This window comes from Etheostoma cragini, chromosome 17, assembly GCF_013103735.1.
Source record: "Etheostoma cragini isolate CJK2018 chromosome 17, CSU_Ecrag_1.0, whole genome shotgun sequence".
Taxonomy (NCBI): Eukaryota; Metazoa; Chordata; class Actinopteri; order Perciformes; family Percidae; genus Etheostoma; species Etheostoma cragini.
The window spans coordinates 9,092,441-9,118,245 of NC_048423.1; the positions used below are offsets into that span (position 1 = coordinate 9,092,441).

At 37.8% G+C, this 25,805-nt stretch overlaps 2 protein-coding genes across 3 annotated transcripts in view; one reads left to right on the top strand and one right to left on the bottom strand.

The window, feature by feature from the left end:
• Positions 1 to 4,820, top strand: part of LOC117960538 (VPS10 domain-containing receptor SorCS1-like) — a 46,154-nt gene extending 41,334 nt beyond the window's left edge. Inside the window, exons 26-27 of the mRNA XM_034898482.1 lie at positions 289 to 443; positions 2,731 to 4,820. Of these exons, the coding sequence (XP_034754373.1) occupies positions 289 to 443; positions 2,731 to 2,789 (214 nt within the window). The 3' untranslated portion in view covers positions 2,790 to 4,820. The remainder of the gene's footprint in view (positions 1 to 288; positions 444 to 2,730) is intronic.
• Positions 4,821 to 6,144: 1,324 nt separating this feature from the next.
• The window catches only part of sorcs3b (sortilin related VPS10 domain containing receptor 3b), a 39,525-nt gene continuing 19,864 nt past the window's right edge, over positions 6,145 to 25,805 (bottom strand). Inside the window, exons 6-27 of one of the 2 annotated variants that reach the window (XM_034898696.1) lie at positions 25,341 to 25,405; positions 24,633 to 24,751; positions 22,547 to 22,636; positions 22,138 to 22,317; positions 20,630 to 20,776; positions 19,633 to 19,735; positions 19,173 to 19,249; positions 18,957 to 19,048; positions 18,046 to 18,153; positions 17,761 to 17,878; positions 17,433 to 17,566; positions 16,760 to 16,873; positions 15,780 to 15,951; positions 13,598 to 13,784; positions 13,159 to 13,292; positions 12,679 to 12,802; positions 12,260 to 12,372; positions 11,874 to 12,008; positions 11,400 to 11,499; positions 10,442 to 10,547; positions 10,163 to 10,323; positions 6,145 to 6,601 (exon numbers count right to left, since the gene is read on the bottom strand). In XM_034898696.1, the coding sequence (XP_034754587.1) occupies positions 6,564 to 6,601; positions 10,163 to 10,323; positions 10,442 to 10,547; positions 11,400 to 11,499; positions 11,874 to 12,008; positions 12,260 to 12,372; positions 12,679 to 12,802; positions 13,159 to 13,292; positions 13,598 to 13,784; positions 15,780 to 15,951; positions 16,760 to 16,873; positions 17,433 to 17,566; positions 17,761 to 17,878; positions 18,046 to 18,153; positions 18,957 to 19,048; positions 19,173 to 19,249; positions 19,633 to 19,735; positions 20,630 to 20,776; positions 22,138 to 22,317; positions 22,547 to 22,636; positions 24,633 to 24,751; positions 25,341 to 25,405 (2,617 nt within the window). In that variant the 3' untranslated portion in view covers positions 6,145 to 6,563. Of the gene's footprint in view, positions 6,602 to 7,106; positions 7,624 to 10,162; positions 10,324 to 10,441; positions 10,548 to 11,399; positions 11,500 to 11,873; positions 12,009 to 12,259; positions 12,373 to 12,678; positions 12,803 to 13,158; positions 13,293 to 13,597; positions 13,785 to 15,779; positions 15,952 to 16,759; positions 16,874 to 17,432; positions 17,567 to 17,760; positions 17,879 to 18,045; positions 18,154 to 18,956; positions 19,049 to 19,172; positions 19,250 to 19,632; positions 19,736 to 20,629; positions 20,777 to 22,137; positions 22,318 to 22,546; positions 22,637 to 24,632; positions 24,752 to 25,340; positions 25,406 to 25,805 lie in introns of those variants that run through there. The other variant, XM_034898695.1, reaches the window with a different exon arrangement.

The following is a 25,805-nucleotide window of genomic DNA, read 5'->3' on the forward strand; positions in this document are numbered from 1 at the left end:
AATTAGAAATACAAGATGTTAGTTTTAAGCAGAATTGGGGGTGCATCTGAGGGGATGAAAAATTGATTGAAAACGGAGGTGAACAATATGAAAGTGAGAGAGCAATGCCCTGTGGAATGCAAAATGCCCTAGTTTCTAGCTTTCAAGCAATCCTCTCCCATCTTTAACAGTTAAAAATAGTGTGACACATTATGCTTAGTGAAAGCATTAGTGAAACAGACCTGATGGCAGGTTTCCATTAGTTTGCCTTTTTAAAAATACATTTTTCCCCCTCTGCATGACCTACAGGAAGATCCTGGGCATCAACAAATATACAGCAGAGCAGCCTGACAAGGAAGAAGAGGTCATCCCAACAGTGACCTCCATAGCCATCCCAAACCCTGAGGGGGACAAGCTAACCTCACTGGATAATGTGGATGTACAGTTGGATTCAAAAGGCAGAGGTATTCTTATGTCTTCCTTTAAAACTATAGGCATTCCTCGAGAATATTCAGATTATTCACATTGTTATTTTCAGATTCTTATGTTGGACAATGAAGGTTTATTCTTTACATTGTTTTTAATTACATCACTTGTCAAAGTCATTATTCAGTATGTGGTATTACACCTTTGAAAGAGGTCAGTTAATTGCCACCTGCATTTTTTTCAATGCAACAAAAGGGGCAACGCAAAATTAGCGTCTGTGAGTGTCTTTACCAGTGTAATAAAAGTTTTCTATTATTTTGGTACTATATCCAATGTTTACAGCGTAGAAGAGAAGCAATGGGGGGTTCTGTGTTTAATATATTTCTCTGAGCAGTATGAACAGTATCAATAGCTCTTAGTATCTCCATTGTTTACACGCAGCTGTTCTAGCTGTAGCTAGTCTGTTACAACTGCATTATGTGAGTTGTCTGCTAGTGAGATCACAACATATGACTACGTTTATGTTACAAGGTAGACAATCCTTTCTTTTATCATTGACAAGAAGGAAAGTATCCTACACGTCGTTCTAGCATTATATACAACCTTGCTATAGTTGCCAAGCAACTATAAAACTTTAATATTACTTGAATACTTTGATTAGTTTGTGGAAGTTATTACACCTAAATGAGCACATATTTGTAAAAGTTCAACGTTTTTTTTGCTAAGAATCAACTCAAGAAGTTACACAATGGAGCTTTAAAGGGCCAATTCATCCTAATGACAAAAAATCATTCTCTATATTACCTTAAATTGCATCTGGTGGTAGTGGCTTTATGTGAGGTATCCAACTATTTCATAACTATAAAGTCATTCCTATCAAAAAATTTCAGAAAAGTATGAATATTAAAGCCATATAGGCATGGTCACATTAGACTTCCATCCCTTCAATTGATGCCCATATTGTGCATGTGATAAGTAAAAAGTTTTTCATGTTCCTTTGCAATCTCCTGGCCCCTCTTCTTAAACTTTTCCTTGCAAATTTGCATAAACAGCGATGCACTGCTTAGAAATACAGTCATTATTCTTGTTAATTAGTACAGAAGATTTGAGTTGGCTATTATTCACGTACAAAACATTTAAGTTAGCCAGTTGCTTAGAGAAAGCCTGTGAGACAAGGAAAAAAAAGCCTTTGCTCAGGACAAACTTAAAGCTTGTAGCATTACATTTCTATTCTCTAATATTCAGATTACAACAAATTTGAAGTTTACACATGAACACATTTAATTTGAGGTAGCATAAAATTACATGTAATGTTTCTTTGAGTTTTGGCTGTGATTTAATCTGAAGTGTTATGTGTGATACATAGCAGTGTCTTGTAACCCCATTAGACATAGCCCAAATGTTTGGCATAACATATCAATAAAAACAAACTACCTAGCAATGTGCAATCAACTTTTTTTGTTCAATTACAGTTTGATGATTGCTCTGAAAATATTTCTTTACCACACCATACTTTCGACACCATATCCTGGTTCTGATCCAACAGAAGGCTAATGTGACCGTGCCTTAACCAGAAGATTGTTTCTGGAAAGACTTCTTGCTGTTGAATTTTTTAAAACACAAACATTTAATTCATGCCCTTTGTGTTTGAGTTGTGGCAGGAATCACAGAGACAGATATCCCACAACTTAAGTACATAAGGCCCAAATTATCAAACTAACTAAGTTATTTTATACTAATTGTTATATATCAGGGTTGAGTAAGAACATGTTTTTTCTAAATAGTGTGACCTAACCCTTCAGTGAATAAAGTTTCCACAAATATTGTGAAAGTATATCAAAAACCGCATTAGAGAACAGGAACACTGGTCACAAGTATAGGCTCACTGACGGGAAAGAGATACTTGATATTCACTTATTGTTTAGTGCTGATGCTATTCTCCCTCCCTCTGTATTATCATACAGGAGTTGCCAAAATAGTTATGATTATGTGCAGTATATTTATGGATTTGCCAACTTGAGTTTGTCACAGCAAGGTAATAGTATTCACAGGTAAGTGAAGCACAAACAAGTGTGAGCTAAAGTGATGAGAATGTCTAGGTGAATTATTTGACCCAATAAAATAATTAATGCATCAGGAAAGTAGCGGCGTGGTGAAAGCAATTTCATCAAGAAATATCTATGAGGTTCCAGTTGATTTACTTCTACCCGTAGCTAAACAATCGACCCGTCCAAGATAAATGTGTTTGCCTGCAAAAATACCCCCGTATGCAAATGGATACATAAAATTCCTCCTCTGTCGCTTTCCTTTCTTCTCCCTTGTCAGGCTACCTGCCATCTCACACAGACATCAAGCTCTCTGATGAAGCGCCCCATGTGTTTTAATGTTGAGAGTCTATGACCAACTCGAAAGCAATACATCTTCTTTGGCAGTTACTTCCAGCAAGCTATGAAACCACAGTCACAATGAATGGTCTCAAGTGTTTTGCTACCCATGCATGGATGGACCAGTTTACACTGTGCTGCCTAATCCCTCTGAGGAGACTGTACAGATTTATATTTGCTTCTTGAAAAGGGACACTTTTTGACTGAAAATACTTGTATTTTTGCAAGGACATTGATCTTTTTATGTAAATAATGTACATCCATAATGGAAGAAGTAAAAGTTATTTGTCTTATCTGGTAACAGCTGCATCTGCTCAAATATTAAAATATCAAACAGCGGGACAGAAGTGCTGTATAATAATATCTCAAAATATGCTCCTATTTTGGTTCTTTGGGCCTGTGTTTGTGAAGTTTACTTTGTTTAACTGTGGAAATAGCTTATCTGAGTAAGACAGTGAGGGAAGCAGATTCATTAAGCTCTGTACAATCCCAAAATCTTATCACCATATTCTCATCAAATGAAAGCTTGCAATATCCAGGAGATGAACGAGGACTCCTAGGCCCAGATCTGTGTATTCCATCAAGCCTGTCTCTTCGCCGCTCAAAATGTTATATACTGTATGTCATAACAAAAAAAGGACAGAAGATGGAGAAGTGGATATACTAGATAGGTGTATACAGTAGATGAGAAACTGAGCAATCCTTCTTGTTCAGGAGATTCAAATAAATCATGTTAGTGCCACTGGAATGAATGATACACAGTGTACCAACTTACTGTACAACTAGGTTATACACTCTCTCATGTAAATCATTCATGTAGATTATTACTGTAATGTCAATCTTATATTTTCATTTAAAGTACATTTTCTTGTTAAACAAGGGAATGGCTTTTAAACATATGCTTAATTTTCTGCTTTGTTGCCCAGGGCAGTTCTTGTACATTGTGGTTTCTATAAAGAAACTAAATTTAAATGTTTTGAATAATTCCCGTTAACAAAGAAGCAGTACAACCGCAAACACTAAAAAATGCTACAAATGTATTTAATTTAATAAATGAACGAATGATACATTAGTTTGAGATTGATTAGCTATTTGTTTGTGTTTGAGATTCACCACCATAAAGTTAAAAGACTTGGGCTCCTTGACTCAGTTAGAAAACATTTCACATGTTTTTGTTGTTTTTTTTTCAAACTGATCTCACTGTGAAGGTTGTGGTGCCTTTTTACAAGTATGACAACACTGAAACACCCAGGTTTGAATGGAAACTCATTTTACACCTTTTTTCTTAATTCTGGACTGTTTACCTCGGTGATACCAGCACCTCCACATGGCATTTTCTCAGTTTACAGTATCACAGAGGAGCCTGCAGTCTGTTCTCAGTTTGCCCCCAAGGATGGAGCAGACAAAAGGCTGCAGATTTGTTCATCTCCTTTGCTGCGAGGGACACAGAGATAGAGAAGACGTATCACCTGTCAACAAGGCTCAGCCTACGCGCAGAGCTTTGGTCAGCTGCTGTCTCTTTGGGATAAGTACTGAAGTTCTTCTTCATCAAACTTTTCTTTTTAAGTGTTGTCAGCATCATATGTCAGTAAGACAAATTGACTGGAGGCTTCTCCATACTTCTTCCTTCCAATCCTGCCGTTGAGCCTGAAGCATAAATGAACTCGTGGGCCTACTTATCACCAGGCAAACACTGTCTCTCCACACTGATAGTCAGAAGAGTTTTATTTCGTGATTGTTATTTATTTAACAAAACTCTTGTCAAGTCCAAATAATCAACCTGTGAATACAATTGTGGACAAAATTGCATGTTTTTTTACTTCTTCCAAGATATTAAAAATGTCTTAATTAGTAAAAAATGAAATGTTAGAAATGTGAACTGCAGGATATTCCGTTTCTCAGATGCTGTAGAAGACCCATTCATTGAAAGTTATTGATTATGCAGTGGTATGCAGATGCAGATATTGTGTTTTTCATTTGATCTTGTAAGGGAAACCATGGTTGCAGAATACAGCAGAAACACAACATTGATGCAGCGTGGCTGGTTGTTGAACTCACTTCCCAAAAGACAGCTTATTTCTGCTGTCTTCGATCCGGTAAAATCCATGCAGTTGACTGCTGCATAAAGTTGAATTTGACCTTTAATTTAGTCGATCAAAAGAACAAATTTCAATAAAGGTGAATCAAATTGGTACTTTTACTCGACAGGCACTATCACTTTGCAAAATTTGTGGCTTTAGCATTTGCAATGGGGCTTAAGGGGAGGACACTGAAGTGCACCAAGTAGCCTGGAGAGATTATAATGGGCTAGTTTCTTGGCTTTCCCACTGTGAACAAATTAATTATCCCCTCTCCAGGAAATCGACACACACACACATACACACAAAAAATCAAGAAAGATTTTCCCAGACTGGGTAACACCTTGAATTAAAAATGTCCCACAACAATAACCCACAGCAATATTGTGTTAGCCACAGTGTGAAATTGATGAGTATGTTTCCTTTCATTGAGTGCTACATTACAGTGTCTGGCTGCAGCGAATCATCCATTAGTGATTGTCACCGTTCAATTTGATTGTGCACCACCGAACATCCCAGGGCAGTTAGAGAAAGGCCTTGGTGTTAATTCAGACTGAGAACCGGAGCAAGAATAAGACTCCCAGGGCGTTGATGGCTGTTGGAGTGATGAAGATTGGTGTGTGATATGAAAGCTGTTGTGGTAGCAAACAAAATGCAAAACAGAAACAAGGACCTTGTTGCAGCAGCTTTGTGAAGAATCATTTCAGCCACACAGTTTTGTCCTCCAACCTTGCTCGGGCATTTTAATGTAAAAGGCTTGTTTTTTTTTTCAAAATCTGAGGATGGTGGATAAGCAATTTTAGCGCCAGTAGTTCTTTATAAAATGTTTATCATTTGAATACAGCCTCAGTAATTGTTCCCATTAAATAAAAAACAACTGTAACTGCCAACTTGAGTGATAGATTGATAGAGGTAGAATGAAGCTCAGTCAAAGTGTCAGATGGGAATCTTCACATGGGTGTTATCACACTTCTGCCCATTAAAGCTGACTTCAGAGCCTCTGAGGGATCATTAAAACTGTACTGCTGAGACTGATACGGTGGCTGCTACAATGCACCTGAGTTTTAGATAACATTGTGACAATGTTGTAAAAATGCTTCATGGAGCTCTTTGTTTTCGGGTTTATGTCATGTCAAAACAGACATTTCTCATACAATGAGAGTCTGGCTTGGCATTTTTTTAAAGATTGTAAACTATAGTACTGTAAAGCTTCCCTTACAACACAAACTATATAATAGAAAATACATAATTTCATATAAAAATACATTTATTTTGAACAATTTTAAAATGGCAATTTGTTCACAGTAAGAAACATGATTCAAAACAAGACAATTAATATATTATAGACAAAAATGAACAATATTATAGATCATGCACAAGTTTTGGCAATTGCACAACTAGACTATTAGACAAGGTGTATATTAATTTGTTTAATGTGAAAACTTTAAAACCAACCATTATATATTTACAGTACTTGCTCACCCTAAATGTATATCTTTTCTCACAGATAATTAGGGCATGCTACTGTAAAAAATCAAATAAAAAAGAGGACATACAGCTTTTGAGACTGAAGATCAAAGAAACATACTACTTACTGTTCAGTGAGTTGGCTAAAGTAGAATGGCACTACTGTATGGATTTACATTCCATCTCCTATGTACAAGTTTACAGTATTTCCAATGCTAAGGCCAGGCTTTCATGTCCATATATCACATTTTTGTAGGGTACCATCATCTGAGAAACAGTCATTGAAAGCACCATGTTATCTTACAGAGAAAAACCAACTACAGATGCCTTTCTAGTAATCATTCAACAGTCAGATTTCCTTTTTTATATTAATATTCATTAGTGTATACTCACAACTCAAAGACCTCTAGTTATTGGGCGGTAAATGTTAATGTTTATTGAGGGCTCAAAGTGGTTTTTTTAAAGTAATAAAATGATGACTAAATGATCTATTAATTATATTTTTGTGGTATGGAGGCAAAGCAAGCCATGTTCCGCCTTAAACAGACAAGTCTTTTGTTGTTTGGGTTGTACCATCTATTCTCGATTTGAAGGAAGAAAGAAGTATAGAAACAAAATTAAAAGGTTACACTTGACAAATTGTATAGCCTACTGGCCTAAATGTTGTAATGTAGTAGATCAAGCCTTTACGCATATAAAGTAAAGCTTATTCATTATTTATCTTGTATTGACCCATTTAATTAATGGTGCTTTTCTCATTTAACTTTTTCAAATAGCATATGAGGTATATTATGTCAACAACTCAGTCTGTTTTTCCCATCCTGACATGATCCTAGAAAAATTATTTGTCAAGGGCAGCAAAGCATTCATTAACAGTACACAATGTCAGCTGAATATTCATAAAAGACTAGTAGCAATTCATCCATTGTACTGATGTAGAGAAAGGGAATATTGATGCTAATTGGATATTTTGTGCTGGGTAACAGTATCAACCATTTTTATCAATTCACTGCCCTCAACCTAGAGGCCTCAGAGTCTGGCTCGGTGTATGGATCTTTATTAGGTATTATACAGTAGATACTCTATCCATGTGGGTAAAAAACATTACTTTGAATGATCGCAGATATCAGCGTGAAACTAATTTGAAAAAAGAACACAATTGAACCAACAAAGTGAACAATTTCAGCACAATTGTAACACAGGAACTTACTCGGTAACAGAGTCTTACACATTAGTACAGTTCGGGAATTCCCTTGTAACAATTCTCTCCATATTTCTTCCAATTTCTCCTGAAAACATGCAAACAAATAATAAAAAAAATTGACTAAATACAGGGACAGTCAACTGCTTTGCTATCACATGAACATCACAAGTTGCTTGTTTTGATGATATGATAATGAAAGAGACTCTTTGCAAACACAACTTCTAGGGTATTTCTGCTTTATCTAAATGACGTTGATTTTGAGCTGTAGTAATAACTAACCAACCACATAACTCAAAGTTCAATCTTGCTTTCTCTGTCACCCTTTTTTCCTGACGATCAAATGAGTTATACAATCTTTTGAATTTAATTATAAGACATGCATATTGGTTTAAACAAACCTGTTGTTTTAAAGGACCATGGCCTCAAGGGCTGATAAGATAGGATCATTGTGCAAAGTGGGGTCATTTACAATGCGCAGACACTGGTTTATTCAAAGTTGGCCCTTTCATATCTGTACTGTACAGGGAACTGTGGCTTTGTAAATAACACTTTTTCTTATATCATTTATTTTGTGTCTCTTCAATTGGGAATTATAAACTCAATTGCTCCATAGACCTGTTCTGACAACCTCCTACCTTGCCCTAAATGTATTTTTAAGCTTAACCCTCCTGTTGTCCTCGGGTAAAATTTGACCCACTTTCAAAAAGCTTCTATATCAGACACTGGGGGTTTTCTTTCAACCAAATTGTCAAAAGAAAAAATAACTTGGATGGTTCCCTACAACACTCTTCACAAGTAAAATAAATGATCAGTTCACTGCTTGTTGTAAAAAATGACAAAAATGTTGGAAAAAGATTTTTTTTTTGAACTGTCAAAAAGCGTAGAAAAAAATCCACACAAACAGTGGAAATGGGGACAAAAAAATGAAAAAAAAAGGGCTACAAATGTCAAAAAAACTTAAAAAACATCCAGAAAAGCGACAAAGGTGTTGACAAAAATGTTGGATAAAAACTTTTTATATTTTAAAACTCTGGTTGAAAGGAAGACAACACAAGGGTTAAAAAGACCTTGTGTCAACTGAACTGCAAAGTTCTACTTATTATGAAACACAAGCCCGTGTGAGCTTCATGTTAACCATTCAAAACCAATTTGTATTAACATCAATCATTACGTTACTTTTTTTTCTAATTATGTCAAATTCTGTTTTAAATGTTCAAATCATGTTTAACCTTTATAAAATGTGATCATGGTTCTAGTTGCACTGAGTATCAGTGACTATTCTTCTTCTCCTTCTTCTCTCGCCATTCGGACTAAAATTAAAACGCATAAAATCACTGAACCCAGACATTAATTAAATTATAACTGGTTAATGTTTTCCTCCGGTAGGGGACATGTTTCCACTAGTTGGAGCAAGATCTACAGGCAATAAATAATTTGGTATTATTTCAGAAGAATGTAGTAGCATTTAATATAATAGTGAATAATACAGGCAATATTCAACATAGATGAATGAGTAATGGACAGCAGCCTGCAGTAGCAGATATATCTTATCATGTTCCTTGCTACATGGATACAACATGCTTGTATCCGAGCCAAAATTAAACTGGATAAAAATCAAAGCAAGCTTCAGAGCATTAATGAAATCTTTAAACGTTTGTAAATTCATTTACTCTGAGCACCAAATCAAAAGGTACCATGCTGCTCTGCCCTTTGTAAACACTTTAGAAAGCAACCAAAATAATGTAATTTGTTTCAGATCAGCAAGGACTTTGAAAGGTAGAAACAGCTGAGGAATGAACAATGGCCAAAGTGCTGAGTGACCAGAAAACAGCCTGCAGCCCACATGTCTTTGTCAGGAGCACTGCAACGAAACCTACGTCAAATAATTCAGTGTCTGCAGGGACTGAAGAGTTCTGATCTAAAAGCCATCATGGTGGATGTCAGCCATAGCAATGAAGAAGTTAACTTGCCATGGTGATATCTGGTTACTGCTTGAGGCATGCAATTTTCAAAAGTATGACATATTCCTGTGAGTGTCTGAGCAGGACACAGATTTTACTATTCTGTATTTAATGTGGTCTTTGTTGTTTGTTTGTACTTGTTACTCCACTACATTTATTTGATACTTGCTGAATGCTTTGTGGCTGCATTATGACTTTTTTTACCTTTATACTGTAACTACATTTTCTTGAAAATACCTACACACTTTTAGTTTAAGAGATATTTTGCTGATTTAAATCCAGCTCTGTGTCAGAACTTTGTTGCAGGTGTGTGTAGACTAATGGTGTTTGGCTTCCCTCCACGGCGCAAGAGCTCGAGCAGTGGAGATCTGCCGAGACACGAAATGACACAGACCTCCACTGGCGCCATGGAGGGAAGCCCCACACTGTTCATCTTAACTCACTGCCAACACAAATTTGACAGAGCTGGTTTAAAATCAGCAAAGTATCCCTTAATGTAAGTTTTTTTTTAATGCAGGAGTTTTAAAGAGAATTTAAAATGTAGGTATTGCTACTTTTACTAAATTTAAAGATCTTAATACATCTTCCACCTCTGCTTAAAATGCTGTATATTCACAGAATCTGTGTTAATGGTGGTAAGTTGTAAATGTGTTGTTTAAGTACCTCTGCTCCTAGCCTCCAGCTCCTTTTCCATGAGTTCTTTTGGAGAGGGAAACTCACTGAGCTTGACCTTGGACATGTTGTCGTTCTGACCAACTGTACTGATCACCTCCGGTTCCTTCTCATGACTGTCCTCAGTCTCAACATGGATCCAAGGGATTTTCCTTATGACAGGGAGATAGCGAAGCAGCTGTGTAAGGTTTTCATCAATAACAAAGATTCATTGTTTGTGATTTACAGGTGAATTAAATGCAATTTACTTTCTTATCTAAGTGAACACACCTTTTGAACTTATAGATGAAGAATGCCGCTATACCAACAAACACCACAGTGAGCAGCATCAGCATGGCTGACCCACTGTGGATGGAGTTTGAATCCACAAGTGGTGCTGAAAAACACAATAAATGAGCGTCAAATTTTGACCAAGATAAATGCTTTCTTTTTTCTCCCAAAACCATGTCTAATTTCAAAGCGATTACTTTCGTCACCCCATGTCATGCAACAACTGCAGGTACAGTTTGAAGAGCTGCTCTCTGCATATTATCCCCTCAGGGTATTAAAAGGAACCTTTAGGAGGTCTACTAGCTCTCCCTGGGGTCTGTCATGCAGGTAGCTTATGCATAGTCATGGCTTTTTAAATGCTGAGATGCAATATTCAAAGTATTTCCACCACCTCCCATCTTTCTCTCCTTCAGAGAGAAGTCTATGAAGTCTATGACCTTTCTGGATCATTTTAAAGGCAACTCTGACCTTTGTATGCAGACACAAATTAAGACAGATACGTAGGTGGATGAAAAGGGTAAAGGCACACAGGGTTGATCGACAAGTTTTTGCGTTATGCTAACGACCAGGTGACACTGCCGATTTCCACAGTGCATACCAAATGCCTTCTTTGTCAATCATGTCATTGATTGGCTAAGAAAAGAAAACCACTGTCTCACAGTCTTAGGTACAAAACCGATTCACTGTGAAATATATTTAAATCCTGTAATATACAGTATCATGTACATCTCACAGGGAATAATTCTGTCTTTGTCTTATTTTTTTCAGTGTTTGGGTAGAACTCAATGTCATCTAAAGAAAGACATGGCAAAAAAAAATACACCGTAGACACACCATACTAAACAGGCATGAATCTATTTGAACACTTTTTTATGTACCTTCTGAATGTTTTTAAATGCAACAATTATATTGGTCCAAGTGTGCAGAAATTACATGCTAAGGTTCCAAACAAACTTACCCAAAGTTTGCTGAGTCATGTACACAATAATACGAATATCCGCTTTCAGCTCAAACTGAATCAGGCCTTGGTTCAGGGCAGTAACAAAAATATCCGATATCTGTTTGAGGTATTTAACAAAAACACAAAACACAAAAAGAAAATAATAATATGCAACAATAAAAAAAAAACTCTGTAAGGTTAAATGTCATAATGTTCAAATCCTCTTATGAACTGGCAATTCATAACTAACACATTCTTAAAAGAATAGTTTGAGAAATATGTTTCTTAAGACGATAATATTAACACCACTTACGTCTATACGGTGGAGTATGGAGTTTAGGCCGGGAGGCGATTAGATTAATTTAGCATAATGACTATAAGCAGGGGGAAACAGCTAGCCTGGCTCTCCATGGTTAAAAAAAAATTACCTACAGACACCCTGAAATTTGACTAATTTCACATGATAGTGGTATATATTTCTGGACATCTTACCGTCTCTAGAGCCTCCTCACTCCCTCTTTTGTGCTCACTTGATGTTTTCTCATCAGGCAAGATAAAGAGCTCTGCTGTAGATGGAAGTCCAGGATACAAAGACACCAGCAGCTGATCTTCAGCAACCCCAGACACCTGAACAACACAACATGCAGGTATAAAGTTTGAACTGATACTTCTAAAGTTAGAGCATTAACGTCAAAATTGACAAACCAACAACATTTTCACATCAGCTTCAATTCAAATCGACTCTAGATAACCGTGTAAAGGTGCTGTCGTCAAAGATCAACTCTGCACATAGGTATAAAATTGTAATAACCCTGAAAGCCACTGGTGGGTGATGTTGGCACCAGGAAGGACCTCAGAGTAATATGGACTCAATGTACCTGTGACAGAACTGTCCGCACCACCCGCCCTATGTCCTCCCTCCACTCTGGGATGTCAGGATTGTGCTCATCAAGAGCTGGCGAGAACGACAACAGCAGCGATCTGAAGAACTCTGGCAAAAAAGGCAAAGTGATGTATTTTAGAATATGAATGTTACTTCTGGTTTTGTTTTTGATTAATCTGATGTGCAGTTTTGTCTTTTCTCATTTGGCAACATACGCCTTGAAGTTAATTGCTTCTCAAAATCTCGTGTTCGCCTACTGTGACATTTTATTCATTAGATAACCACGTTGACATAAATGTGGCGCTGTTCGCAGCGTGGACCAAGAAGCATCATACTTTCCCCGAGATCGCATATTGCATATTCATGTAAAGTAAATCGTACCAATTAAAGTGCTTTGAACTCTCCCCCACTCACCTTTAATAGTTATAACTTTTGAATCCTGCATTATAGTGCTCCCAGAAGCAACTTGGACCGTGACCTTGTTTTTTCCTTCTCTCTGAAATGTGTATGAGACGCTTCCCTCCAAGGTTATAATGGGCTGAATTTCAAAAAGGAAAGAAAAACAAAGAATTTCACAGAAAATCCTGCATACTCTCAGACAAATATAGAATACAATGTACATGCAGCCCTTGACAATCTGTATAATGAGGGGTTGCTGCAGTGAACACAATCAACATGATAAATAAATATGACCAGCCATCCTAGCTGGATCCTCCAGAAAGACAGCGCAGTCACGTGCAGGATAATGTTAAATGATTTGTGTGAAAGCTCTGTAGATTTACACTTTGTAAACAGCAACATGAGAGCATCAACAGAGAATGGAAAAGACTGCAGTGAAAGGACAAAAAAAGTGTGTGTGGAACAATAACGGGAGTGGGAGGAGAAGCTTCTTACCTCGGAGCTGTTGTCAAACCACCAGAAAAAGGCCAATGTTCTGGTGTGACTCGGCCAAACCACCACAGTCAGATTAACCTTCTTCCCCCTTATGGCTACAATAGGAGCGGAGAGATATACACGCTCCACTGGACCTGAGGCAGCAACACATACACCACCACACATTCATGCATTACATGTGTGCAGACAAATAAATGCAAGCATATGCAAAAAAACACACAAATTCATAAAACACTGACTATTACTGCAATCACAGCTGATGTACATGTAGCTCCAGGAGTGTTTTTTCCATTTTCCAAGGCTAAGATGCTCAAAAGTAATACAGCCATGACTGAAATGAAATTCAGCCAAGTGGGAACGTGACTATCCATGAAAGAGGAGAGATTCATGCTATATGCACTGCCGCAGGAATGAGTAATGATGTTTGTTATTCACATACTGGTGATGTGTAAGAACAGTGTGTTGCTGTCAGATCCCTGGTTGTTTTCAGCAGTAGCTGTCACTCGGTAAATCCCAGTTGTTCTGTAGATGTGGCTGATGCCATCATCCGTCCTGCTCAAGTTCGAGTATGTGATCTTGATGCCGTCCCCAAAGTCTAGCTGGATGCTAGTCCTCAGCGAGTCTCCCTGTGGACAGACGGTAAGACATGGCATCTGTCACTGCAGCTTAGGTCAGGATACTTCAATTAGACCACATGCAAGTGAAGTAAGCACAGTCCACTACCAAGTGCTTTGGCTGAGATGACCTATAAGCCGTGTCACAAACTCTCGGCAGGTGAATATGAATGGAAGGAGACAGAAACTCAACTGAGAAAAGAAAACTAAAGTAAAAGGAGAGCTACAGAAGGTGCATGGATAGTTCAGTTGGTAGAGCGGGTACCCATGTATAGAGGTATACTCCTTGACGCAGCAAGGTTGGACTTTGACCTTTAATGCAATGTAATTCCCACCTATCTTCCTATAAAAATTAAAGGCCAAAAATAATCTTAAAATAATTAAATTAAAGGAGAGGTACAGAGGTCATGAAAGTTTCCCAAGGATTAGTTTATTATATGGTGCAAATCCTTAACTCCAACTGATAAAATCATAAAAAAACACATTTTCCCATAATTAAAGAGTATTTCACCTACATTACAAAAAACGACAACAACAGAACAGGTTTTCTACTTGTGGCATCTAGCCATCTAGTTTAATTTGTGGTGCTCACAATATTTTTTGAAGATTATTTTTTGGGGGGGGTTCCCTTTATTTCAGAGTGACAGTGTAGCCAGACAGGGAAGGTGGGAGAGGAATGGGGTGATGACACTCAGCAAAGGGCCGCAGGTAGGATTCCATCCCCGGCCCCCCCTAAAGGCCTCAGCCTACATGGGACACACGCTCTTCAGCAGAAAGTATTTCCATTGAAAACGGTTCACAGTGAGATCTGAGGATTATCCAGTAATTATACTGTTTGTACTTTTTATTTTGTCGCAAATAAAATTGGATTTACCCCCATAGTGTTAGGCTGGAGGCCAAAATCTAAACGATATCTCAAAACCTGGGTAAATAAAAAAAAAAGTGTTTTGATGGCTACACTACAGTGAAGTGGGAAAGATGGTATAAGCCATGTTAGTGCCTGTAGACCACACGTGTCAAACTCAAGGCCCCCGGGTCAAATCCGTCCCCTTGCTAATTTTCATCTGGCCCATATATACATTTAGGTTCACATTACATTTTGGCCCACCTACTTGTCACTTTTCACAACGCTTTTTCCCCGACATTTTTGCCTAACGTTTTACTAAGTTGTTTTTGACTAAACTGTGAGTGAGAAGACTATATGACAACTGCAATAATACAGTCAAAGATTTTTGACTTTTCCCATGACATAAAAGCAGTTAATTCTGTCCGGCCCTTGATATGATTCTCATTTCCTAGTGTGGCCCTTAGGGAAGTTGAGTTTGACAACCCTGCTCTAGACTGAAATATCTTAACAACTATTAGAGAGATTTAAATGAAATTTGGTGGACACCTTCATGGTACCCAGTGGGTGTATCCTGACATTGGTGATCCCCTGACTGTTCCTCTTGCACCAACATTAGGATGACATTTTTGGTTTGTGTAAAATATCTTGAAAATATTATAGACTGATTGCCATGTAATTTGTACACACCTTCATGCCCCTCTACTAATGGTGATCATCTGACTTTACATTTAGTATCATCATCAGGTCAAAATCTTAATTTGTCTAATAGCAGAATGAGTTCGATTTGTGAACACAACATTCAAAGTTGGCCCCTCCTTTCCATCAAAGAAAGCCAGCGAGCTGTATTTCGTCTAGCTTCATTGGCGTAGTATTTGTTTCCAGACAGGAGAATTTAGCGGAGCTTTCCAAGCTTCTGACTTAGACAACACTGATTACAGTATCAGCCGGGGCAGAACAGAGCCCCGAGGGAGAAGTGGCAGAGGAGTGACAGCTGGATGCAGAGCGAGGGGCAGCAAAACGCTCAGAAAGGTCCTGAACACAGCAAAATGACAAGAAAAGACAAAATACAGGCAGAGGGCAGGGTTTCTGCAGATACAGACACTGGCCGCCTTACAATCTAGTGGGTCAGAAGTGATGATAGAGAGAGAGATTGGACTCACGTCATCAAGGTAGACCATGAAAGTAACGTTGCTTCCAACAGTGGCGCTGAGCTCCCCTTGATTGGTGGACAGCCGGAGGCCTCGGGGTGGTCTGGGACGACACAATTGTCTCTTGGGTGAGTACACGTTCCTCCCTTCCTCTTTACAGTTATTGGACAAAACCTTTCGATACCTTTGAAGCATAAAGTTAAAAAAAATGTTTTGTCATAATCCCATAAATAATTGCAAAAAAACTTGATTCACATTCATGAATCGATTCAAGCTCTACCAATTCAAAATCGATTCATATTGAGAATTGTTTTTGAATAAAAAAAAACCGATTTGGAATCAAATCTTGAGTCTATGAATGGATATTGAATCGAATTATGACATTTTCTGAATCGTGCACCCCTACTATTTGCTAATTTTCATAGCATATATCTTTGCATAAATCTATGTACTTCAGTGAATGGAATCAGTGCTGCTTGTTGCAGTGGATATCAATCATACAGGAACTTATAATGCTGCTGGTAATTCAATTTCACAAAGAGAAAGCAAAATGTTTTAACAAATATTTAATGTTTTTTTGTTTTGTGTTTTGTTTTTATGTTTCCGGATCTGTTTCACTAGCATCCATAATTTTAAAAAATTCCAGTTCTGAGCAGCTTCGCTGTTTCAATTCTGAAGTTTGTTGTGGGACAAAAGTGTCAGTCAACAGCACACAGATTTACAGTAGTATGCATACTGGCCTCTTTGAGTATACTTAATTGTGTCACATTTCGAGTGTGAACACGTTGCATAATCAAAACTGGCTCAGCATTATCATGTATTATGGAACTGGGACAGTCTAGGTAACTTTTTTCAGCTCATCTCTGAGGCTCTTTTCAAAACCATTGAGGAGGTGAACTATTATTTTATGCTTGTGTTCAAGACAACGTGACAAACAAGCTGAAATGGAATAATACTGTTTTGTGATGGATTGAACATTAGGGGCCACTTACCCTGTGCTGTTAAGAAAGCTTTGGCTGGTGCTGCAGCTTTTCGCCAAACCATTAGGATTAAACCAAAAGGCAGGGGAGCACTTCCCGCCTGCCTGGCGTTCCCACCCATAATCACTGCCAAAAAAACACGATACGTCTTCAATGACAAACACTGCTACTCAAATAATCTAGCTTCTACAAGCTTTTGTAGTGGGGCAAATTCTTTGCAGTTAGTGCTTCATGGCATATTTTAAGACCATAACTAGAGACATGATTGTCAGACAAGCAGGATGAAACAGAATTTCAGACAGATGGATAAAAGATGTTTAAAATTAATTGATGATTAATTATTAATTGAATTCTACTGAGTCACTTGACATTATGCAAATTAAAATAGCACGATTAAAAGTTCCCATAAACTCCCATCTACAATTTCAAAACTATAATAAGATTTGATGAATTGTACATCCCCATGTACGATGGATATTAAGGCATACAAAGTTCTGCAAAATTATACTGCTGTTTTTTATTACAAATGTCTACAAGCAGTTGTAATTAAATATAAGTGAATCAGATTTTTAAAGGAAAGGGGGTATGTGGTAAACATGGTAAGAAAAAATTAAGGCTCACTGAGGATAAAAGTCTCAGTTACAGTATAGTCCCAGTAGGGAAAGCTGAGAGAAGAAGTCATTACCATTCAAAATCATAGGCTGTGCAGGGACATGGCTCTGAGAAAGAGATCCTTGAATAGTCCTGGGCAAGCATGCAACGGTTGCCTGGCCTGCGCTTCATGTAGGTCTGCTTCTCGCCCATCACACACACCTCTCCCTATCAAACAAACAAAAAGATCATGTAGTTTTTTACAAGGTTGAAAGAAACTCTGGGAAGAAAAGATCTACAGAAAGAAAGATTTTTGTTCATGCATTAGCCAAATGTTGCGGCTGTGTGTTTACAGTGACGACAGACAAACATGTATTTCTTGAAACTGACACTAAATCAATAATGTTTAATATTCTTGTTACCTTGTTTTGCAGGTACCATGTTTGATAATCTCCATCCATGCATCTCCTGCTAAAGAGGCCCTTGTAGTCTATCTTGATCAGTTGCCACTCCGACCGATGACTGAAGTGTCCAAAGAAACTAACAAGTATTTCAACAAAACGTTTCAAAATTTCACATTAGACTATTTTGAGATAAAGATATACACGTTTCTTGCACCAAATGCAATTCTGAAGTCTGTCATTCATGCTGAATGCTTTAAGCCTGATAATATTTGTTTTGCTTCTGCTGGATTGGCGCTTCCTTACGTGATAATATGATTGTCAGATTCTGGCTCCATTAACACTCCGTCCACATACAGATGTGCCAAGGAGAAACTATGGCGGTCCCATTTTTTTCCTTCGTCTAGACTGATCCTTCAGGAAAAAAACAACAACAGATGTCAACACATGAACATCTGTCCTTCTGTCTATGCATCCATGTTTATCTCTCTGCAGTGGCTAAATATATTGTCTTTGCTATGCGTATACCATTAAACATCCCAAGCACAGAGGTTAAGCAGTGAAAAACAAGGCACAAAGAAATATGATAAAAGATTTCAGGTGATTTAGCATTTGTCACAGTTGAAAAATTAAGCACGTCAGATTCTCTTCGATGTGAAAAATTATCTTGACACAGAGTTGAACAATAGAACAAATGTTCCTCGGCCCAGGGACATTTTTGAAGGTGGCAAAACAACAGAAAAGAGAGACATGACTCAGGTTGTAACATTAGAAATAGATTTGGGGGGTTTCAAATCAACTTTCCTAGAGCTTAATCACTTTTGACAGGGCTGTAATGTGCAGGGGCATCAAAGCAGATAGTGTTACAAAGCGCCCGCAATATGTGGGACTTATGAGGGCATTTTCAGTCTCATATTTCCACCCTGTTCCACTTTCCATTTACATAAAAGCACTCAAACCATCACATCCAACCAAGAGTACAAAGCTATAACAGATTATCTGCTGTTATAAATGATTCTGACAGTTCTGAAGCTGCTTAGTTGATACAATAATCATGCAAACTTGGTCCATTAGCATTTCAAAACATATGCATCAAACAGAAAAAAAACTGAAATTATCCCAAGGTAATTTCCCACTACACGTCCAATACCTATAGTTCATACCTACAGTAATTATGATGTCAGCTATTGTTGAGCAGTAGGCGTAGCTACACCTACCATAAGTGTCGAATAGGTTTCGCTGCATGTAAGACTGCCAGCAAAGCCCCTCCATTGTCAAGAAACCAAACGTTGTGCTCTTCATCAAAAATCTGCATTGGTACACATTGAAAAAACACATTTGCTCTGCTCATAACAGCTCACTTTAAATAGAAATACTTAATCCATTTAAGGTAAACGCATGCAGTGTGTGTGTGTGTGTGTGTGTAGACCCACCTGTCTCCAGCTATTTCCTGCATCAGATGTTATAAACATCCCAAGGTTACTGGAGGACAGCTCTTTTCCGATATTCCCTGAGTACAAAAACATGAATAATTTCACTCAGTGTGTATTTACATAGCAAAGACTCCCTGATACACAATGCACAATCCCTATGCACAATCACCTGATAAAATCGTTAAGCGTTATTTGGTGAATCCATACATGTCCTCATTTCCCACTATAGAATATGTTTATGTCTGCAACCTAATCATCTCACCCATTATATTTAAGATAAGATTTAGGAGTCGAAGTTTCAGTATCGGATTTCAATGACAGAAAGAGGGCACTGTGTGATTAGTTTTGTGCTTTTTGTAGTTGCTCTGCTAAAATGCATTTTTCTGAGAAAGTAGGGATACATCTTGTCTAATCGGTTTATTCTATAAATAGAATGCACTTCCTTCAGGTAACTACGTACCTGTAGCCACAATGATTCCTGGCACAGACGTTTTGCTGGTGATGGGTCCAGACGTGTAGGGATTCTCCGACATCTCCAGATGAAGATGCAGCGAACAAAATGGCTGTCAACAAAACAGATTCCAATGGAGCACAGGTTGAGACAGTATTTATCAGACAGATCTTCATAGAAGCACTTATAATTAGCTTTGCCTTCAAACTATGCTTCCCGTTGAGAGGAAAGTGCTAACATTTTCAGATAGCATTTATAAAACAAAGATACTTTGTTCCTCTCATTTCCTCTGCCTGGAATAAAAAGACAGAAAATGGCTGAGAGGACACAGAGGGCATTTGAATTGTTTCATTCTAAAGCAAACAAGGCATGTAATTAAAATTCTCAAAGATGCACTGATAAAACTGGCAAAATTGATTCAAATCATTTTCACTCATCTCTCAGACTAAACCACATTGAAAAACATCAATACAGCTTTTCAAACACCAGAGATTGGACCGGGGGGGGGGGGGTCAGAATGTAGACAAGAGCAAAATGGTCATCTTTATGACAAGGAGGAACGTAATAATCTGCTATTAACTGAACAATTTACATTATTTTAAACAGTCTATAAAGAACATACTGACTGGATTAGATTAATATCATACCAGCTAAATAACAAAACGGTATCTTAATGTTAATTCAAAATAATCCAACATTCATTAGTCCAGTGTGACTATGGGTAGTAAATTGAAATCACAGAGGTTAATGGAATGTCTCGACCCCTGAAACTATACACGGTAATGCTGTGCGTTACACTGATAATGAGAATCTTCCAGCCAAACATCTCTTCGCCCATTCAGGCGGCTGATGCTGAAACTGGCGCCTCGCCCTTTGCAAATATGACTCAGAATCAAAGAACATCCAGTTGATGAGGTTGAAACATTTGATAAATTATATATTTCATAAGCTTCCTTTCGCATGAATACGAGCATTCATTCACTCCTGCCCAAAGGCTCAAACTCACCAGAATGCAGTGAAGGTTATTTCCAGCCACATCAGTGGCAGGAGCTGGCAGCAGCGCCCATGTTTGTCCCTTGTTGTATGTGATGAAAGTCTTGACATGATTGTCCAGTAGTTTGTTGGCAAGATACATGCCATTTATCCCCTCAACCTGCGAAGGAAAACAGCAAAGATGCATTTATTGTCTATGGTATTTTCCCAATGTACAATAACAATCATATTCATGGTGCTTTAGAGCTAAGAGGATTACTCGATTAGTAGATTAACAGAAAATGAATCACTTTATCATTTGAGCAGTGGTGGAAGAGACATTCAGACCCTTTACTGAAGTAAAGTGGAGGAATAAGCAATACCACTGTATAAAAATACTCTGTAAGAAGTTTAAGTTCTGCTTTCAAAATGTTAACGTAAGTACAGACGTATTAGCAAAATAATACTTAATGTATCAAAAGTATTCTGAATGAAACTTGTCACTGTTATCTTTTTGTTAGTTCATTTGTATTATTATTATTAGTATTATTATTAGTATTATTATATAAAGCCTGACATCCTATTTCTTTGTGCCTGTTGCCATTCTTAAAATCCCTTTGCTACAGGAACAACAGGCTTTGAGATAGCAAGCTACACGCTAAAAAGGGTAAGTTTTGAAGAAAATTTGGATTGTGCAATAACGGCATTTACTATCTAAATGGGACGTGCTGGGATTTGTTATGTACAAACTGCACACTGTGATACACTGCTAGGAGCAAATTACATTTAACCATGTATCCAGCAAATTTAAAGCTTACCTTACTGTTTTGTGTAAACTGTATTGTGTGAACAACTTTATTTAATTCTGTGTGTGACGTTGTGTTTTGCATGGAGCAAATGTTCCACTAAAACAAGTTCCTTTCCGAGACCATTTTGCAGAACCACCGTTACTGCGTCCAGAACTTAGCACCGCCCCCAAGACAATTGTGATTGGTTTAAAGAAATGCAAACAACTAAGACCATTTGTTTCTCCTATCCTGGAACGTATGTCCACAGCGCTGTGGAGTAAGGTACAACTATAATTTCTCAAAAACAGTATTGCAGCAGCATAGCAGCAAGTTTTACCCAACTAAAGTACCTCAAAATTCTACATGAGTATTTGTGTAAATGCACTTCGTTGCAATCCATGACTGTATTCTACCTCCTAAAATGTGAGGATTTGCTACTTTTCTCTGTTTTACATCACATTAAAATGACTATATTTGGCATTATTTTGTTGATCAGATAAAAAAAGCAGTTTGAATGTCCCCTCAGGATCTGAAAAATGTGATACAACATTTTATAGACAAAACAACCAATAAATAATTGGACAAAACAATAGCCAGATTATTTGAAAATGAGAATATTAGGTAGTTGCTGCCCTACTGTAATTAAAATCACAGGTTAAACTGAACAATGTTTTCTACTACATTATGGAATAAGTGAAAGAGGCATTAGTGGTGCTGTGACAGCAGTAGCCCATGAACAAGACAAACTACGCACCTTATAAAAGTCAACCAGTAAATTACCGGCGGGTCCTCTGCTGGTTCTCAGGTTCTCTAACGAAAGGGTGAAGTAGACCCCGGGGGAGTCTGAAATATACAGGCTGTAGGTGTTGTTCTGATTCCACTCCTGGACTGCAGCAAATACCTGCTTCTCATCTGTACTGATTATATGCATGTCCTGCAGGCAGTTGTTGATGAAAGTGAGACAGATGAAAAGAGAGAACGGGTGAGAATGATAGATGCAAGTGAGCAAACACAAACAAGACTTGGAAGAGGAGCCATGTATGGTTGGGGAGCTTTTAACTGTAGTAAAGTATGCCATTTGACTTGTATTCCACAAAAAAAACACTAATCACTTTCTCTATAATAATACGTTTATATTTTTACAGTTATGTGGGGTTTCTTACCTTTGGGAGACAATATTTAGGTAATTTCATCCGCTTAAAGGATTCTCTCATGTAGGAGACAAAGTAGCTGGCTCGTCCTGACTTGGTTACCTTTATAATGAAGACAAAGAAGTTTTGTCATTCTTTAAATAGATTGCATATACTGTACATGTTTTAGTGTCTCTTCATCTAACACCTCTATTTTTAGGTTAGTGACTCTTTTATTTGCATTTTGATTGATGCCGTGAGTTTTTCCTACATATAGAGGACTTCACAATTTGTTTTTTTTTTAATTTTCAATATTGTACCCCATTTTAATTGCTTTTTTAAGCCAAGTACTCCCTGACCTGTGCGAAACGTTTTTGGTAGAAAGATAAATCTCTACCACCGGCTGTTGTTAAACAATAACATATAAATGCTTCGTTTCACTTAATTCATTCATTATTATAGTATAATTATTTAAGGAATTATGAATGACGTATTTTTAAATTAGCAGTTTTGAAAAAATTAAGGGGCATTTCAGAAACACTGTGTGGCCTGTCTGGAAAAGGAAAGTGCAAAATGGGTTGGGAGTTGTTTTTTTGTTTTTTTGTTTTTTTTACAAGACAGTCACATCCCAAATGTGAAATAAGGACATGAAGTTTAACTGTCTCCTGAAGGAGGTGTAGTAATTTGCAATGCATAACTGACTTAATGAAAATCTTGCAATTTGAATCCAGTGACAGCAGACTAAAATTACAACCAGAACAGAAATTACATGTATTATCATTATCTCAGTTAGTCTAATGCTAAGGAGGCACTGAAAAGTGTGTTGGCTTTATCTGAAGTGTGTCTTATAGATCTTAATGCACTAACACTTTCCCGTCTACTTACAGGGCAGAGCAACACTAGTTGATTGCTTATTTTCTAATCAACTAGAAGGATGGTGTTTGTCCCCCAACACACTACATTAGGACTCTAATGAAATAATCTATCGAAAATCAATGAGCTGCATTTTCCCAGGCCACATTTTTGAGGATGTTGCACTTGGCTGTTCCTTCTCTCCCAAGAGACTTTGGAGGTGTTGAAGACTGCTTATTTCGTTGTAGCCCAATCGATAACCTCATTACTCTTTGTCAAGTTAAATCCAACTGCCCAGAGCAATGAAAGTCACAAGAAAGTCATCTGTGCCACCACAGCGCCACACAGACATTCTGTGTGTCCAGTTATTTTCACCAGACATCTTCCTCATGTCTGCCTCTGCGCCTCTGCCTTGACGGTCAATCTCATCTCAGCTAAATGCAATTTGGGCATTTTATTGAATCACCATTTCTGAATCACACTGTGATATTTTTTTCTCATACATTTTCATTCTTACATCACAGCCATTCCAATCAAGTATGTGGATAAAGTGTGTTGAAAGTGAAACTGGGTCAACGCTAAAGTGTCGCTGCTGCAACATCATATCAGAAGATTAAATCTGTGTATAAATAAATAAAAATCGAACAGCAAACATTTAGGGGCGTTTATTTGAAATGTAAGACTGCAGAGTGATTTACTACAAACACTGAGCCCTAGAAAACTGTATCATTTGATTTTTAATTTTTCTGAAACTTAGCTGGGGTCTAACAGGATGAGCAGATGCATCAAGACTGACCAACAGAAAGAAAATGACTTAGCTGAGGATAGAAATCAATGACAGCTGAGGGCATTTGAAAATTAAATTTCTAATGATGACCCTGACTGCCAGTGTCTAATTGGAGTCAAAGTCAGAGTGAATAGTAATAAGGACACCAACCAGTCTATTCACAGTTTCTTTGCCCTGTGATCTCAGCTAGCAAACACATTTTTCAGGAATGGAGTATGTATCTGCGGAAACTCAAACACTGAGCGTGTCGTTACATGAACGAGACAAAACATAATCAAAACACACATTGGGCAAGTGGGGAACAGGTGTGTTGGGGAAAGCCATAATGTGGGTTTTGATGGAAAAGCATATACTGGGTGTCCAAGAGGCCAAAAAATAAATAAATAAAATAAATAAGTAGAAAATCAAAGTTCACGAAGACAGAAGCCTTTGAGTGAAAAGATGCACAAAAAAAGAAAAATAATCTGTTACTATGCAAACCTGTGTGAAAACATATTCATCCTGCACAACCAGTGAGTTGGTGTCTACATGCCCAGGAAAGAGGTACAGTCTGTTGCCTTCTGTGCATCGTTGGGCTCTGCACTTCACATACTGGGCGCCTGGAGAGAGGAAAAAGGAAATCAATCAGAAGTAAATTACAACCATTTACACCTTCAAAGTGTACTCTGTATGCACTGGAGCAGCTAGACATTATGCATAATGGTACACATAGTTCACAGTTGTGTAACAACTTTAATATAGGGTAACTAGAGAAATAATGTAGAGAAAACAACAACTACTACTACAGTGGACAGTTGGCCCTTTCACATTTCAAATTAGCTGAGATTTAAGAATAATTTAAGTATTCATATGAGACAAAAAGAGTTTCTATGCTAATTCAGAGACGTATTTTCTCACCACAGGATAAATATGAGTATATTTTCCAATGCAGGAAACCCCTGTAATTGGTTTGACAGACTATACCATGCATTTTACAAGGGGGAAGTTGAGGTTTATCTATGAGACACATAGGGACAGATTAAAGAGAAGAAACATTCATCAACCCACTAAAACTCTCAGTTTTTGTCAGCCTTACTAGACTTCAGGGACCAATCTTAACAACAGAACTTTCCCGTGACCTCGCTCTAAATGAAAAGCAAGGGGTCCTGTGGGTCTTGCTACAGCGGAGGACTGGAGTGCAGGACTCACGGCCTTTTGCGATGCGCGTCTCCATGTGGACCACATCTGATTCTCTGTCCAGCCCCATTACCGCCCTTGGAAAAGTGTGAGAAGGAGAAGATAGATGGAGCAGACAGAAGGGGAGATGGGGAAGAAAAAGTAAAATGAGAATAAGATAAAAGATAGAGAGGTCAGGTAGAGCATCACATCTGCAGATGGACAACCCTATTCTGACAAAACCGTAGAAAGATGTCTTTATCCCCTACAAATCAGTGAAGAATCTGCAGCAGCAATTAATCTCAATGTAGCAGGCATCAGCACAGGACCCAACTTCAATAGCTATTACGAGACATATCTACCATGGCAAATGTGAGTTGTTATGAAATTGTTGGTGGCTGCAACAACAATGTGAAAAATTACAATCTGACATAATGTGCATGAAGGAATTGTTTCCAAGAGCACAAATAATGCATTGTTTCGGTATACCTGCTGGGC